Source organism: Sarcophilus harrisii, chromosome 4 (genome assembly GCF_902635505.1).
Source record: "Sarcophilus harrisii chromosome 4, mSarHar1.11, whole genome shotgun sequence".
NCBI lineage: Eukaryota > Metazoa > Chordata > Mammalia > Dasyuromorphia > Dasyuridae > Sarcophilus > Sarcophilus harrisii.
The window spans coordinates 54,663,164-54,682,332 of NC_045429.1; the positions used below are offsets into that span (position 1 = coordinate 54,663,164).

The window sequence follows — 19,169 nt, forward strand, 5'->3', positions numbered from 1 at the left end:
TTTACTTTAGCCCAGAAAAACCCTTCCTAAAATTACAAACGACTCAGATTTGGAGGATGAGAAAAAAATAGCCCAACATGATTCACCAGATCTTTCCAAGAGTTTTTATCCAGATTATACTCCTAGGTTTCACCTTAGTTATAATGGAAGAGAGAAGGGGAAAGGGAGAGGAAGAGGGAAAAGATGAGAGAGAGAGACAGAAAGACAGACAGACTGACAGAGACAAAAGGAATCAGAGACAGAGGAAGATGGAAAGAGAGAGAGAGAGTAGGAGAAGGAGGAAGGGGAAAAGGAGATGGAAGGAGGGAGGGAGAAAAAGGGATAGAGAGGGAGGGAGAGACAGAAAAAGAGACAGAGACAGAGGGAGAGAAACACACAGACAAGACAAAGACAGAGATAGACAGACATAGAGACAGAGACAGAAAGAAACAGAAAAGAGAGAGAGAGAGAGAGAGAGAGACAGGAAGACACAGAGAGATAAACTACAGTACAAACACAGAAATAATAGTGTGTTCATGTGGTATAGTTTGTTCTAAACTAGTTTCTATTTATAAGGATTTAAAATGTTTGGGCTTAATTAATTTTATGGGATGGGGTTTAACTATATAATATGCTGTATTCTACATTAGCCAGTCAATAAACATTTATTAAATGCCTACTATGTGTCAGGTTCCATCTAAGTGCCAGGGATACAAAACAACGCAAAAGACAGTTCCTGAACTCAAGGAGCTCACAATCTAATGGAGAAAACAACATATAAAAAGAAACTGAAAAGTAGAGGTAGGGATGGTTTAAGGGCTAGCCACAAGGAGCATGATGAATTGCAGACTAAAGGGGAAAATAAAAAGAAATGATGGCCTTGCCATGCTCCTTATGTAAAGGATCTAGAGGGAGCTCTTCACCCCCTCCAACCAAAGGGAGGAAGGAATCCAAGGGGTATGACCTCCTGAGGAGGTATGAGTTTTATGGGTTGACAAGATCTTGCAGGATGTTAAATTTTGGGAAGGTATTACCACAAGGATTGTACCAGGTGGCAAGCTGGCTCAATGGGAACTGTATTTGTCTTCTGTGTGGATTTACTTTTGTGATCTGGAGGATCTTTTCAGAAGAGACATAGAATCGCTGGCCTGAAAGAGCTTTTGAGAGCTGAAAAGGAATGACTAGTGGGTTCCCCTTCACTAGGAGTATTCACATAAAGGCTGAACAACTACTTTTTGGAAATGGAATTCATGCTTTGAGTAAGGACGTAGACTTCTTGAGGGTACCTTTTGGTAGGCTTAATGCTTAACAGAGCATCTGGCACACAGTAGGTGATTAATAATTGTTTGTTGATTGATTGAGGTCTCTTCTAATTCTTGAATTCCATGATTCTGGGTCATCTAGAATATCCTCCAAATTTCCCTCTTTTTTATTAAGAGCTTTATAATGCTCCTAATAGTCAGGCTCAAAGCCTTTCATCTCCCATATTCAATAAATTGCCAAGTATTACTAATTCTACTTTAGGCACTTAGCAGAGTGCCTGGCATATAGTTATGACTTAATAAATGTTTCCTGAATTAAATTGAATAATGTATCTGGAAGCACCTTCTTCTGTACACTTTACACTCATGCAGCCACCATATTAATTTAAACCTTCATTCCCCACCTCTCTCCTGGAATACTACAAAAGCTTTTGAATTGGCCTCTGTGCTTCCAGTATCTCCCTTCTCCAAACCATTTTCCAGACGACAAAATCATCTTCCTAAGGTAGATCTAATTGCATCAGTTCCATGATCAAAATCCTTCGTGACTAAAGTAAAAGCACATTTCTCAGCCTGGTATTGGGATCACAGTCTGGTTTCTACCAAGCTCAAGCATGAATTACCATCAATACACTTCTTGTATTCTCTAGACATTCCAGCTGGACTCTTCGCTTCTCCAAATTTGGCACTGGATACTGGGTCTGTGTATATTTGCTCAAGTCACATCCTCTGCCTGCAGAGCACTTCACTTCCTCTCCACTCCACCTGCAGAATCCTTGTCTTTTTTTAAGACTGAACTTGTGTTTCATCACCCTCATGAAAATCTCTAATCTCCCAATTTGACTTGGTGATTTTTCTCTCCTTGAGCTACCTTGTGTTTATATCTATTCCCTCTTTACCATAATATGAGCTCGCAGAAGGGCAAGAACTATCCTATCTTTATACTCCTAAAATTTAGCACAATGCTTTACATAGGATAGATATTTAATCATCATCATCCTTCCAACATGTGATAGAGTCCCAGTATTCTTACTTGTTCATGGAACTCAAAAAGAATATGGTCACTGCTGGAGAATTGTGGTCAATAATCTTTACCTAATGTTTGATTAGTTTAAATGAGTCTTGGACAAGTGAATAATCTGCCAACTGACCAATTAACAAGCAATTTTATTAAACACTTACTACATTGCCACATTCTTCAGGAGAGGCAGCTGTATTCTTTTTCTTCATCAGCACTCCAATACCTTTTTTTTTAGAAAGTTCTCCTTCATTTTAATGTGAATTTCTACTGCACATTTTATGCTTCTCTGTCTTCAACTCAAGAAGCCACACTGGCTGAAAAGGTATTATCTTACTGACCAAATTTCTATGGCCCTTTGGCAATATTGATACCTTTCTCTTCCTGAATATTCTTTTTCAGAAAGTTCTCCATCATTTTAATGTGAATTTCTCTTGCCCATTTTATCTTTCTCTGTCTTCAATCCAAGAAGCCATGTTAGCAAAAAGGTCATTTCTGACCAAACTTCTATGGCTCTTTGATAGTACTGATACCTTTCTCCTTCTGAATATTCTCTCCTACCTGGGTTTTCATGACACTATTATCTCTATTTCAAACTACTCCTCAGTCTTCTATACTGATTTATCATCCATATTCTACCCCCAACATAAGATTCTGCTTGGGCCCTCTTCTCTCTCACTTTCTTAGTGACTTCCTAAGTTCCCATGGGTTTAACTACCATTTCCATGAAGATTACTCCCACATCTACAACTACAGCCCAAATCTCTATATCACATTATCTCCTGAACAGTTCTTACTGGATGTTTTGTAGGCATCTCAAAATATAACATACCCAAAACATACTATCTTTTCTCTGAAACCCCTCTTCTAAAATGCCCTGTTAAGGGTACCACCATCTTTTTCACCACCCAGATTTGCAAACTTGAAATCATCCTCAGATCTTCCCTTTTTCTTACCCCACATATTCAATTGGTTATCAGTCTAAGTGATTTTTATCTCTACATCTCTCCTATCTGCCTTTTCTATCTTGTTACAAAGCCATTATCCTAGCAGATTTTTTTCACATCTTATCTGGATTATTCCAACAGTCTCCTACTTGATCTTGCCTAAGTCTTTCCCCTTTCGGATCTACCTTTGTAGCAGTGTTTTCCTGAGGCACAGTTCTGATCACATCCCTTCCCTGCTCAATAAACTGCAGTGGTTCCCTATTACCTCTAGAATCAACTACATATTCCTCTCTTTGTCATTTCCAGCCCTTCACAGCCTGGCTTCCAACTTGCCTTTCCAGTCTTATTATATATTCCTCCCTATCACATGCATTACGATTCAGCCAAATTGCCCTTTTTGCTGTTCCTCCTTATGGTGTTCCATTTCCCATTTCTGTCCCTTGCTCCTATGATACACTCCCTCCCCATCTCCAACCTCTTAGGAATCCTAATTTCCTTCAACATGAGGCTCAAACATCATTTCCTATCTGAAATCATTCCTGACTCCCTAGATGCTAGTTCCTCCCCTCAAAAAATTATCTGCATTTATTTGGTATATATTTATTTATGTACATGTGGTTTTCCTGGATAGAATATAAACTTCTTGAAGGCAAGTAGTCTTCATCTTTGTCTTTAGCTCTCCAGAACCTGGCCATAGAAAGCATTTAACAAATATTCTTCAGTTAACTGATAACCCTTTTTATTCAATATCCACCTTCTCTAACATCAACCTAGTTTGAGAGTCCTTTTAAAAAAATCCTGCCCCATGGGGTATTCAAAGAGAGAAGGTGAGGTCCATTGAATGCAGTGAAAAAAAAAATATATATATATATGAAGGATTTCTCTGAAGTTTAAAAATAAAAATTACATCTTGAGCCTAAAATGGCATAGTCCTTTGTCATGCCAGCTGGAGTCAACCCAGAGAACTTTATTTCTAACTAAACAGTGGCACAATTCCAGGATATAAAGGCCAGTCCCTGCCCACTGATTCCCAGACTCCATGTGGTAATTCCAGAAAAGCAGACTTCAGTTGGCGTGACCCTATGAACTCAAATGCCTTCAATATTGGGCACTTCCCACCAAAGAGGACCTTCCCTCTCATTTATTTAATTATTAATTTGTTTCTGGTCCCTCTCCCACTAGAGAACAAAGTAACCATTTGGAGTGAGATAGAGATTTAAGATTGGAGTTTGTTAATGAAATAGGGTTCTGGTGAGAATCAGGAGGAACATAACAAGAACATTTTTAGAAAGGATTTTTAGAACTACCTTTGCAGTAAGTGCGGAAGCCCATAGCTACAAGTAGCTTTTTAAAGAAAGGAAATAAAACCTACAAATTACCCAGAGGAAATTATTGACCACAAGTCTCCAGCAGTGATCATATTCTCAAGAAGCTCTATGAAGAGGCAAGAATCCTGGGGATCCTGTTGAAGATGCTGATGGAAGTTTACAAAGTCTCAAGTTGAAGGCACCTCAGCTGTCATGTGTTCCAATGTCTATCTGAAGAAAAATCCCCTTCTTTAAAGAGTACTAGATTTAGAATTAGAGACCTGAATCCAAATTCTTCTTCTATATAATAAGGGTGTTGAATTCAGTGACCTTTTGGGTCCCCTCCAATTTTACACCGAGGATCTACATAACCATGGAATCTCTGAAGGCTGCCAGTGATGAGAAAGTTGCTATCGTCCAAGGAAACCTAATCCATTTCAGCATCTTTAGGAAAGCGGTCCTTCCAAAAAGTCACCATCATTGCTCTACATATCCTCCCCATGGCTTGCAGCTTTGTTTTGTGGGACTAAGAAAAACAAATTGAATCCCTCTTCCATGCAATAGCTGTCTTCACACACAGTTATTTCCTTCTGAAGTTTTTACCTCTGCAGGCCAAATATGCCCAATCCCCACAATTGATTTTTCCATGCTTTAATCTCTATACTCTTTACAATTTAGTCACATCTTTACTGAAATCTTTTTAGAGGGTCATTCTGGAATCAAATATATTAGTTACTCCCCCCAGATTTGTATCAACTATAATTTTGAACAATTCCTTTTGTTCTTATATCACGCATTCATTTCCTAATATATCTACCTTCCTCCCTTGCCCATGTAGTCATCCTTTATAACAAAGATTTTTTAAAAGAAGTAGAGGGAAAAGTAATTTAGCAAAACCAACCAACAGTATTTCAATTACATCTAGTGAGGCTTGCAGTATTCTATATCCATATTCCCTCAGGTCTACAGTACAGGGAGAGTCTCTGTTTCATCTTTTTTTTGGAGGTGGAAAAGGTATCTGAAGTGCAAAAGATTGACTGAAATTCATAAATGGATGGGTTTATTCTCTCAACCTTTCTCTGAGTCCAAATTTGAGCATTAAAAATAAGGGTTGCTTTTGTTTGATTATTCTTTCCATTTATATTGTGGTAGTTATTGTTTATACTATTTTACTGGTTCTATTTACTGCCATGTTTTATTATTTCCTATAAGTTTTGCCATGCTTCATTGAATTTTTCATATTCATTCTTTTTCATAGTGAGACATTTTATTATGTTCAATGTTTGACCATTTTCCAATCAAGAAGTTCCCACTGTGTTTCCAGTTCTTCGGTATCACAGAGTATAGCTATGAATACTCGTGGAGGAAAGGAATAAGTATTAAGTGCCTACTATGTACCAGGTTTTGTATTAAACACTTTACAAAAATTATCTTATTTAGCCCTTCCCACAACCTTGGGAGGCAGTAACTTGAATCCAGGACCATTTTAGGTTTGCATTTTCCAACTTAGAAGGGATATTATAAGTCACCTCATTCAATGATTTTTTAAGGGCAGCTAGATGGCTCAGTGAATAGAGTTCTGGGCCTGGAGTCAAGAAGACCTGAGTTCAAATATGGCCTCAGACACTTACTAGCGTTGTGACTCTGAGCAAGTCACTTAACTCTGTTTGCCTCAGTTTACTTATATATCAAATGAGCTGGAGAAGGAAATGGCAAATCACTCCAGTATCTTTGCCAAGGAAACTCCAAAAGGAGTCACAAAGAGTCAGCCACAAGTGAACAACAAACAACAATAATAGACTGGGACTTTTCATTCTCCAGGTAAGGAAATAAGCCCAGTGATTATAGGATTTTCCTTACTTGTCATAACTAAGAGAAAGAACTAGGATTCAAAACAAGGAAACTAATATCTTTTCCAAATCTACCTTTCCTTCCACTGCACCATAAAGTGCACTTTGAGAAAATAGTGATACACATGGTTTAAAATTGTTCAATAATTGAGGCACATAGTTTTGAGTTTGCTGAACTCATCATGTACATCGGTGGTAGGCAACTCAGGAAAGGTAGATAACACTGTGGTGGGCCAGGGAAAACCTGTGTCAGCAAGACAACAGAGCCATAAGCTGAATCCCCCTTATGACTGTAATGTGTCACGCCCATTTTACATTAATTTGGCTTCAGTTTTAATTCTATCTCAATCGAATTTGCTCACTCACCATATCAACCAGCCCCCTCTATTCATCTACTTTTATCCTCCCTACCAAAGAAAATAAGACAATATCAACTAATTCAAGTTGAGGGAGCATCTTCCAAGTCAGCAGCTTTTCTGTGTAGTCTGAGGAGAGACCTAAGAATTACTTCTTTTTGTTACTGAAACTTTGTAAAAGCCCAGCTTGTTTTTCTGTGATTCCCTGGTGAATGTGAATGGTTATAACATGGCCCCAGGTGGTCAGATGATCCATCTGCTGAAGGACTTTGGCCCTATTTTATTCTTAGCAGGGCCATTAAATCCCTGGAGATTAGTTTCCCATTTGGTAAAGCCTTCAGCTACCCTGGATGGGAAGACAGACTTGTTCTAGGATCTTCTACTTTTTATTTTCCATGGAAATAAAATATTTCAGATCTATCTGTTAGGTATAAAATATAAAATATAGTGTTAACTCTCAATTTAAAGATAGAGAAACTGAGATCCAAGGAGTTGACGTGATTTGTAAATAGTAGAGGCAACATTGAACGCAGATATTTGGATTCTAAATTATCACACCATATCAATACCTCTTGATTGTATGATTGATGTATATATATATATATATACCAATCACATACCAACCATATAATACTATTCAATACCAATGATTAATCAATCAACAAGCACTTACTAAGCATCTACTATGTGCCATACAAGGCACTGGGATTACAAAGACAAAGGATGAAACAATTCCGACTCTTAAGAGGCTTATATAACTGTAGCTACATAATGCTACAACCTTTGAGCCTGAAAAAACATTCCAACAGATCTGAGGGAGAGGCATTGGGCCTAAGGGACCCCATAGATCTGAAGAATTCCTACTTACTCAATACTGACCTTTTGCAAAAGCAACTGGTATTTTCTTTTCTTTGAAAAGTTAATAGGATCAGTTTTTTAGCCTTCTTTCCCTAAATGTCTGGACAGAACCAGGATGAAGTATTTCAGGATTGTGCCTTTACTGGATTATATTACCTACCAGAAACTTTGAGTCTTCACTGCAAAACATGTAGAACCTGACTGATCATATAATCAATAACTATATGACATAGTAGTAATAAGAATCATAGCAACACACACACATATATATATATAACTACATATATGTAAAACTATATATATATAATTATGTATGTGTGTATACATCCTGAAGCATAATAAAGATGTTTGAGAAATGTGTATTGACTTGAAAGCTTACAAAACAATTTCTTCACATCCAGACTTTAAGGTAGGGAGTACACCATCATTGCCCCTATTACCATCACCTTCCTTTTTGATGTATCATGTCAAAGAACAAATTTTCCTAGCCTGAAAGTCAGCAAAGCCTGGGGTTTAACTTTTGACTCTCTCCCTTGCCATGTCACTGTAGATCATTAATTTCCTCTCTTGAGACACTCTGGTCCTTATTTGTAAAATGCAGTTAATCGGAGACTCTTCAAGAAGTTATTGAGGAGATCAAGATTGCAAAATTGAAAGTTCTGAGTAAATGTTAACTACTGCTATTATTGTTCCTCATAATTATTAGTATTAAAATTCCAGTTTTATGAGTGTGAAAACTAAGGCTCAGAAGAATTGAGTATTTGCCCAGAAGAGTACAGGTAGAGATAGCTAGTAGGCACAGCAGATAGAGTACCAGGCCTGGAGTCAGGAAGATTTATCTGTTAGGTATAAAGCGTAGCGTTAAATCTCAGTTTATAAATAAAGAAACTGAATCCCAAAGAGTTGAGGTGATTTGTAAGTAGTAGGGGCAGCATTTGAACACATTTGGATTCTAAATCACTTTGTCATCATACCACATTAATACCTCTTGATTAAATCAATTTATCTTCTTGAGTTCAAATCTGTCCTCAGATACTTACTATCTGTGTGACTGTATGCAAACCCCTTATTCCTATTTGCCTCAGTTTCCTCATTTGAAAATAAGCTGGAGAAGTAAACCACTTTAGTGTCTTTGCTAAAAAAAATCCCAAATAGGATCATGAACAATGGGACAGGACTGAAAAATGACTGAACAACATGTACAATAATTACTCAACTAGCCAGGATCTGAACCTGGCCTTTCCCTCAGATTCTAATATAGTGCCCTTAGTTCCAAGGAAGGGAAGGGAATAATTTACCCCAAATCACTTGGGTATTATTAGACATCACCATTAGGACCCAAACTCAGGTTTTCTGAGAATTCCAACACACAGGAGATAGAATTCCTGGGCTTTAAAAACATATATTTTATAAAAAGGACATTTGTAGCCTATGTAACCACCCCTCCTAAATCCAAATGCTGCTCTGACCATAACACAGCATGTGTGGCTGCTCCCATGCTAAATATGCCATTACTTTCTTATGATTTGTACTTAAAATCACAGACTAGAAGAAACTTTAAAAGGGACTTTGGAAGTCATCCCATCTCAGCCTTTCATATCTAAGTTCAGACCTAAGAGCTAATAAATATGGCAGCATTGGACTTAAACTGAGTTCTCCTGCTTCTAATTCAAAGCTCTTTTCTCTCTCTGCTCATGTTCCTTTTCACTTGAATCAAGACTAAGACTTTTCAGCTGCACCTTTTTTTTTCTCCCATCCTTACTAATCACTGCAGCCAAGACTTTCTATCTCCCACCTCTCAGATGCTGACACCATTTTCCTCCCGTTTGTTGGAACCACACTGAGAATAGCATCTTCCCACAAGTTGCTTTTTATATGTTTTGATCCAGAGAAGTGTCCTTCATGCACTTCAGCACATCCTCGGATGACATGACTTCATGCATTTATTTTTCAAGAGTTTGCAGGGTAATTGGGTCCAAATTATTTAAAGTGGCCTCTACCTTATCTCCTTTTCCTGCATAGGCAATTACTTTTCTGCAAATAACCGTACTGGGCAAATAACTGTATCCACAATTAGCTAATTGCCAGCTCGATGAGCCGCTTATCCTTTCAAACTTGGCTTTTATAGTTATATGATTAAGCAGAAATTCATTCCCCCCTTCTGGTTTAGAGATTCATAGCTGTTTCCCACTCTCATTTCCCTGGGGTGTCTTACAGTACCAGCATAAGACTTCCACTTTTGCTTTCCTTTTAAACAGGTTGTATTTTTATTCATGCAAACAGTAGCAACTAGTTTGCAGTTCTTGAGAACTGTTCATTCTCCTATCTTTAAACATATTTTAGATGCAAACTAATTCAACATTCTAGGAAAATCTACCATTATCATCATTATTCCACTTGATGGAAAAGCAAGGAAAAAGGGACCAGAATCCCAGAACAAGTCATGGAATACTGAATATCAGCAGTGGCCTCTTCTTTCAGCAATTTTTTTTCCAGCAGAGAATATCAACTTCCCAAATATATCACTTTCAAAAGTATATGCCCTTTTGAAATTTACTATCCCCTGTTTTTTTTCTTTTAGTTTTTCTTAAATAACTAAAGTCCACAAAAATGTAATTTCTCTTGTATAATTCCCTCCTCCAGTCCGCATACTAGTGACTGCTTTTGTTTCCAATATTAAAGCAATTTGCTTTTAAAAAAAACTTTTTAAAATTTTCCTCATTTATAATTTCAGAGAAAGACATACCCCCAACCTATGTATTAAAGGACCAAAAATGTAAAAGGAATACATTTATATTCATGAAGATAATTCAATGTATTTGTTCTGAAGGGAAGTCAAGCCCTCCTAGGCAGGCAGTCAGTTTCACTTCCCACCTTTTTCCTTGGGGAATTGGCAAGTTGAATGCTAACAATCAAAAAAACAACCAAGTAATTATTAGCTGCCTCTGACATCCAAGCACTGCAACCTTTCATACCTTTGTGATTCTCTTAGTTGGAAATGAACTAGATGGAGGAAACATCCCTCAAGTCTCAGGAGAGACTGAAATACCAATTCTGTTTTCATTCCAGTGGTCTCTGCCCTCCTTCAAGGGCCCTTTTCTCTTGTTTTCCTAACACATTAGCATAGAAAAAAAGACAAATATAGCACAAGAGAACAGGAGGTGAAAGAGGAAGGGAAAGGGGAAAATGAAGCTGGAAAGTAGGAAAAGCATCTGGATTGACACTGAAAGCAGGAGAGAGCTTCAGAGCAATGAGGGCATCTGGCACCTGAAGAGTGTGTTCATCTTCAGATGGGTTTTTCTGGACAGAGAGAAAACAATATACACAGATCTAAACTCATATGTCTATGGAGTAAGAGGAGAATCAGAAACAGCCTGCCCAAGCAAGGCTAGAATGGAGGAAGTGGCTTCCACTCACCTAACACAAGGAGTTCCACCGAGTCTTCATTTTTGCCTTCCACATCATCAGGAGTGGTGACAATACAGTAGTAGAGGCCGCTGTCTCCCCACATGACTTTCCCAATCTTGAGCTCTGCACCTGTCACACAAAATCAAGAGCCACAAGATCAGAGACAACCTTGAGAGCAAGTCCAGCCTCTTCATGTTGCAGGTGATGAGTCTGAGACCCAGAAAGATGGCGTCTTAGTGGCAGAGAATATTGCTGATTTGTCAGCCCTGTGCTCTTGAGCACAGATCGAAAAACCATGAGACAAACCCAAGCTAGGAAAGACAATCAGAGAAGGTCTAGAACTTGGCCTTCTCCCCTACCCCACTCAATTATTCTCTCTCCTCTAAATCTTCCTTAACTTCCCCATAATTAAAAAATGGCATGTGGAAAATTGGGATAATATACCTCCAGTAGAAATGCTATGCTCTGAGAGCACTTACGCTCCATCTCTTTTTCATCCTTGTACTGATGTCTCTCCTTACCCCCATTTCTTTTCCATTATTTCCTGCCTCAGTGAACACACAGCATTGCTTATCCCATGTTAGTAAACCCTTAGGCTAAATGTGTTGCTATCTCATGGTATAATCCAGTAGAAGAGATAATGTCAGATTTGAGGTTAATTCTGATCTAGTTCCAGAGATAGGTATGTTCTTTGGAGAATGTTGGAGAATAGTCTTTAAGATCTCAGAAAAATCTTAGAATAAGCCCATTCTCCCAGAAATGAACAGGATTCATGGGACTTTCCAACCCAAGAATGTTTCCAGGTCAGCCCTAATTCCCTTAGTCTTTTATAAGAAATAAAAGTCAAATTGAAGGGGGAAATAAGGCTACTAGATCTCAGATTTTGGGCTGGAATGGGGCTCAGGTATATCTAAGGCCTTAAAGAATTTTAAACAAACTACACCCTCATTCATTTTCCAAAAGAAGAATCTGAAATTCTTGTTATAATGGAAGACAGTCACATATTATTGCTTTGAACCTCTCTTCTCCCTGAGTCAGAGACAATTTAGCAAAGTCTTTCATGTAAAATAAGGAATACCAAAGACACACTGGTACAATCTGATGTCTAGTGAGAGAAGTCAAATTTGCATACAGGATCTGCTATCAACATCATGCTGAAGTGATATCTGCCCAGGAGTCAGCTCTCTTTTCTCCACAATTCTTTTCTGTCCATCTCCAGTGAGGGGACAGACTAGGCTTGTGATCTATGGGTCCGGGTGAAATCTCAGCTCTGTCCACAAGCAATTGTATGTTCCTGGACATGTCTCTGAGTTTTGTATTTGTAAAATAAAGATGAGATAATGTAGGGAAAACACTACCCAAACCCTGAGATGTCAAATGTAAATTGTAATTCTATCCTTGGTCTGTCTTTGTTCCACATGATCAAATGTTCATCGAGTTAGAAGGGCCATCAACAGCTCTCTCCTCCTGGAAGATTAGGCTTGTGTTAAAACCATAATAACAACAACAGATACCTTCTAGACCAAATTACCTTCACCAAAGGTGATATCTCTTCCCCTATAGAACTCGCCCAGGGTGACCACAGCTCCTTGCTTTGAGGCTACAACTCGCACTGTCCGCCGGCTGTCTACGCAGTCCAGATAGGGGTCCCACTCCAGGTTCCTTTTGCTGAGGGGCTGGACTCCGGCAGTGGCCATGCCCAAGGCTTCCTTCATTCGATCCTGGCAGTAGGACTTAAATTTCCACTGGATGACAGCCGGCTGCTGGGAGGACGTGCTGAAGCGGCAGCTTAGCACAATTGGCTGAAAAAGCATAGCTTTCTTCGTCCTTTCAGGTACAATGACCTGCAAACCTTCAGCGACCGCTGTGAAAGCAAGAAGGACAAACCAGATTTTACATCCACATATGAAGGGAGAATCTCATCCCTCGAAACTTAAAATGGGAGAATGACTTTTGGTTCTAGGAATGTGGAATCTCACTTCTGGAGCTTCTTTAACAGGTCCCATAGTGGGTGTATCTGGAGTCAGAAAGACCTGAATTCAAAACGGGCTTTGGACACTTCACAGCAGCATGAATCAGGCAAATCACATACCCTGTCTCAGACTCAATTTCCTCATTTATTAAATGGGGATATAATCATAGCTCCTTCACAGAGTTGTTGAGAAGACTTCAGTGAAATAAAATATGTAAAGCATTGTGCAAACTTTAAAAGGGTAACTAGTAGTAATAGTAGTAGTAGTAGTAGTAGTATCTCAATGTAACATCAGGCTCAAGTCTAGACATTTGCATGAGATTCTCCCAATTAATGGATAGAATGATTACTTTAGGGCAGCTGAGTAATGTAGTAGATTGAATACCAGACCTGGAATCAGGAAGACTCAATTTCCAGAGTTCAAATCTGGTCTCACATAGTTTCCAGCTATGTGATCCTGAGCAAGTCACTTAACTTTGTTTGCCTCAGTTTCCTTATTTGTAAAGTGAGCTGAAGAAGAAAATGGCAAACTGCTCCAGTACCTTTGCCATCAAAACTCTATGTGGAACATGAAGAGTCATACATAATTGAAATGACTGAACAACAATAATGTATGATTACTTGATACTCCATGTCTCTGTGATGGGTGTACTTAATGAGAGTTTAGGAAAAGAAAGTTGGTCTGCTAGCAGAATTCCAGCTTTGAAGAAGTCACATACTCTTTCAGAGAGGACTCCTTGAAGGGAGACAAAGACTCTGGGGAAAAACTAGCAGACTGAGGAGTCCACCTGATTTTCTCCTTAAAAATTTTATGGAATTTCCCTTTAGCTGAGATTAAATATTCTCTTGATGGAATTCATCCTCTTGACCTCTCCTTAACTTTGATACTATTGATCACCTTGATATTCCTTAATATTCTCTCCTCTCTAGGTTTTCATGACATTTCTCTCTCCTGGTTCTCTTTTTTATCTGTCTGACATCTCCTTCACAGCTTCCTTTACTTGATCTTCATTTAGGTTCTACCTATTAACTATGGGTGTTTCCCAAGTTTCTGTTTTAGGATTACTAGGTGAAGTGATCACATCAACTCCCATGTATTCAATTATCATCTCTAAGTATATGATTCTTAAAACTATTTGTCCAGTCCTAATTTCTCTCATGACTTTATCTCTAATTTCAAATATCTACTAGACATCTTGATTGAACTGAATGTCTTGTAGACATCTTAAATTCAGTCTGTCCAAAGGATCTTTCCAAAACCCTCTTCTTCATTTCCCTATGGTTCTTGAGGATGCCACCATTCTCCCAGTCATCCAGGTTCAACCTACATGGAATCCTCAACTCCTCCCTTCTTCTCACCCTACATAGTCAATCTGTTGCCCTATTATTTCTATCTTCATAACATCTCTTATATACTTCTCCATTTCTCCCTTGAGACTGCCATCACCATATTGCAAGGACTTGTCCTCTTGGATTCCCTTGCTTCAAGTCTCTTCCTATTCCAATACATCTTCTAGTCACTTGTCATATTGATCTTCCTGAAGTGGAAGAATGACCAGATAACCATCACTATCTCTCCCCATTTTATAAACTCAGTTTGTCTCCAGAATCAAATATAAAATCCTGTTCGATTTTTAAAGTCCTTGATAACCTGGACCCCTCCTACTTTTCCAGTCTTCTTATATTTTACTCCCTCCAAAGTACTCTATGATCCATTGACACTGATTTTCTTGCTGTATCTTCAGCAAGATATTTCATCCTCCTACATTTAACCTTTTCTCTGAGTATCCCCCATATTTTGAACCCTGTCTCTTTTATTTCCATTTCTAGGTCCTCTTGGCTTCCTTCAAGTCACAGCTAAAGTTTGATTTTCTACTAAAAGCCTTTCCCATAAATCTTAGTGCTTTCCATTTGAGATTATCTCATTTTATCCTATATTTATATTTTGTTTACAGGTTTACATGTTATTTCTCCTTTTTGACTATCAGCTTTTCTTTGTATCCTTACAGCTTAGACCCAGAGCATGGCACATAATAAATGCTTGTTGTTTTGATTTCATTTGGAGCTCACATATCCAGCTGTAGTGGGGAGAACTTATTTGCTCTCATCCAAGGGGAAATGCTTAAGATGTCAGCTTCTCTACATGTCAACTTCTTCCTGTAGTCTGTATCTCCCCCCAGGGATCTCTCTTGAAAGGAGCCTGGAACTGCTTGTGTCCTCCCTCAAAGTCTAGAAGCCAGAAGACCAATTCTTCTCTCTCTAATTCCCCTTTCACTTAGGAACACAGCATTGAATAATTAATCATCATCTCTATCAATTGCAAGAGTTCTGTTAAAATACCTAGGGTGAATAGCACACAATACATCCAAATAACTGTTAAAAATATTACAAATACAGATTTATCAAACATAAAAGGCTCTTTATAGGTACTAATTGTATGATTTGAATGGGTAAGAGAATAAAATCACAGAATCTTGTCAATTTGACCTTCACAACCTCTCTCTGACCAGTGGCTATATGAGCCAAAAGAAGGCCCTTTGAGTTATTGTAATCAACTTCTATTTCACATCCTTGCTTCCATTATTTCCTCTTTCCAAATCCATCTGCCCCAACACTATTTAAATCATTATATGTCAAAAATCTGAGCATATCACTGAATTGCTCAAAAACTACTAGTGCCTAGAATTGAGGATCCTAACTTTCTGGTTTTCACTTACTTTTCCAGTCTTTTTCCATTCTATTCTCCTTCACAAATTGTACATTACAGCAAAATTGAGCAACTAGACTTTCCCCAAGTTTAACATTCCATCTCCTATCATGCATTCATAAAAGGTAACCTCACTCTTCTCCTTCATGACTGGAATGCATTGTGTCCTCATCTAAGTCTCTCAAAATCACTGTCTCATACTCTAAAAATCCTTTAGTGCTCAGCTCACATATCATTTCCTTTGTGGAACCTTTCCTGACCTCACCATAGTTTTTTTTCCCACCATAATAATTTAGGAATATGTTATCTTCACAAAATCATACTTCATTGCCTCCCTGTAGTATGTCAATGACCTGAGGTTTTCAAAGGCTATCCCAACAGAGATTAAGGTCTGGTAGGTTCTACCATGTTAGAAAAGCTGCTATTATAGGAAGATGACCACCTAATGATGAATTTTTTGACCATATCAACCTTGAAACAAAGAAAAATAGAAAATATCCCTCATTCCCTTGTATTGCCTTTCTAATTCTGTAATGGTATGACATAAGGCTAAGAATCACTCAATTTTTTGACCATGTGGAAATATTAATTTGACTTAGTACCCTAAATATGAAATGTTCAATGACAGGACATGATGTAAAGGAGATTAATCATATCAACCTTAATATTCTTGCTATAAATGAAATGAAAAGAAAGAAGGAAGTTGCAACTAAATGTAAAGATAGCTTACAGATACTATATAGAGAGGCAAAGAAAGGAGTTGATAGTAATAAGAAACATTATTTCAAGGGATTTGGGATGCAATGTTGATAAGTATTTGCAAAAAATATGAAAATAATGGCACCACCATGAAAATAATGGCAACTTATGTACCACCACTGGTTGCTACAGATGAAAGAGTAGAGAAATTCCACAAGGAACTCATTAAGATCTTTTAAATTTAATCACATTATACTCATACTCTGTAATATCAATATAAAGGTAAGAAAAGATGATGGAAATACATAGTTCAGGAATGAGAGAAGCCAAAAGCCTATAGATTACATGGAAGCTTGACACCTTTGTATCATGAACAAATTCCTCAGGAAGAGAATTGGTAGGGAAGGGACATGGCAAACACCACAAATAATACTGCCACAATAGAAATAACTCTATTCCGGAGCTAGGAAAATGTTTGGCATTATATTGACAATTATCCCTGAATCACTGTCTTTGTAAAGTTAAACTACTAACTTGTTGGGGTGAAGGTCAGAATGAATAAAAAGTAATACTAATGATAATGAGAAAAATAGCATACAATGGAAACAGATCAATTCTAAATTACTTAAGTAATCAACAAAGGCAGATGGAACATAGAAAGAAGAAATGTCCATTACACTGATCACAATAATTTTATAAAGAGTTTTAACCACAAATCTACTCCTACAAGAAGTCCAAAAGAACCTAGGAAGCCTATTAGTCAGCAAACATTTAACCCACTTGCCAAGTGGAGGATAATGGATGCTTAAGACAACTTCAATTTAGACTATAAACTCTTCTGAGAAGTCTTATAAAGAAAGATAAGGGGAAATTATGAGCAGTCTAATAAAGTAGAAAAATGTAGTGGAGAGGAAAATCAGTTTTTTAAAAAGCTTGCCAAGAGATACAATTAAGTAAAATTATCCAAGGGCATTTAAGGATAAAAATGGAAGGACAACAAACAGATGAAAAGTTTAAAAAAAGAAAGATCGGCAAAAATCTTATAACAGACGTTTCTCACCGTCAAGGACAGAAGAAATTACACTTGAAATTTAGCACCCAAGTCCTACTTGTTCTCATAGGTGAATTAGAAATGGACAGTAAAGATCAAAGCAGAGAAAACCAAAGGTACTGAATTAAGGATATACAGAAAATACTGAGGATTCTTTGAAATAAAGAAACCAAAGTACTGACCAATAACAGACCGTATTAATACCAAGAGGTTAGATTAAGGAAACATGAACAACTCGTGATTCTTTGCCTCCTGTCCACACAGTCTCTTCATGAATCATTGATAAACAAAATGAGAATATTCTCAGTGAAGAAACAAGTAGCTTGCTTTTATAATGGATATTTAACAACAGACCACATCTTTACAATGTCACAATTAATGGAAGGCTAGAAAATATGTGACCCTATTTTACTTGTTAATTATGGAAAAGCATTTGATTCCATAAAGCAAAACTTCAACTAGTTTTATTAGTTCTTTTCTGAAACTGACTACAACCCATTGCTCAAAATCATTCAAGATTCCTCTAGACATGATAGAAAAAATCATTAGACCAATAATTTTCTGCTCATAAAAATCAGATGAGGCATTAAAACAGGGAAATGCATGCTCCACCAAATGGTCATTGTGGTGAAAGAGATGCAAATTGAATAGTTTTTTTTTTTTCCGTGAATGAAGAGGACTTCCAAATAAAATTAGATAACATAAATTAGCATGATGATGATGATGATGTTCTCATTTGTGGCTGACATTGGTTTATTTAAGCTCTAGAAAACTACAAAGTCTTCTGGAATAGATGTATATTAAATCTAAAGAATTTAACCATCTGCACAAGAAAGATAAAGTAGAGGAAGAATGTCTATTGTATAGGATAGAAAACTTATTAGTATGTATACAGACAGACAGTATAGATGAATATGAGTTGAAATTGAAATTGAACAGGAAGAATAGTATGGACTGGAATGCCTTCAGGAAATTCCATAGATCCTTTAATAATCCTATCTTCCCCATGAAAGCAAAGATCCGTCTTTATAAAACCAACATTCTACCCGTGTTAGAATAAGGCAACAAAACATAGAATTTAATAATCTCCAGAGAATTTTAAATGACTGACATGTAGACAGTAATGGAAAGGCACCAAGTGAGTGTAAGCAGGCTGTAACATATAACTAATGAACAACTTTGAAATTAAATAGAAATAAAAGATATCATCATAGAACTGCATGATGGAAGGAGATTAACTAGTCGTATGGGTAAGGTAAAGTATGACAGAATAACAGGAGTGTTTCACTTAACAATGTTACATAGAGTTAAAAAGATGTTAACTAATAAGAGTATCTAGAAATCACTTATCAGAATTTGCTTAAGAATGATTTTTAAAAGCCATTTGAAATGCTAGAAATCATTATGAGTATTTATATAGTCTTATATGAATGTATACACATACATATTTGTATGTATATATATAGATACACACACGTAGCATCTCTATACTAGTAGGAATTTTAAAGGAGTCTACATATTCTGAAAATGTAAAACTAAAAACCGAAAAATCCCCACCTCCCCAAAAATACAGAAGAAATTTTATTTTATTCTTTATACCTCTTAATTAATACTTCATGTTTCCTTATGTTTTCAATAGCATGTTTTGGAATATCACCAATATTTTTATTTCTAATGTCAAGTGGTATTCCTCTTAACTAAGAATCTTTTGTGAGACTTTATTTGCCCTGTCAAGCATTATCACTCTAGGCATGT

The 19,169-nt window shown here is 37.2% G+C and overlaps 1 protein-coding gene across 4 annotated transcripts in view; it reads right to left on the reverse strand.

Moving 5' to 3' along the window:
- Positions 1–19,169, reverse strand: part of ILDR2 (immunoglobulin like domain containing receptor 2) — an 83,106-nt gene that overhangs the window by 41,228 nt on the left and 22,709 nt on the right. For all 4 annotated transcript variants that reach the window (XM_031936824.1, XM_031936822.1, XM_031936821.1 and 1 more), the window contains 2 exons: positions 12,517–12,849; positions 10,995–11,114 (listed from right to left, as the gene is read on the reverse strand). In XM_031936824.1, coding sequence (XP_031792684.1) covers positions 10,995–11,114; positions 12,517–12,849 — 453 coding nt within the window. The remainder of the gene's footprint in view (positions 1–10,994; positions 11,115–12,516; positions 12,850–19,169) is intronic.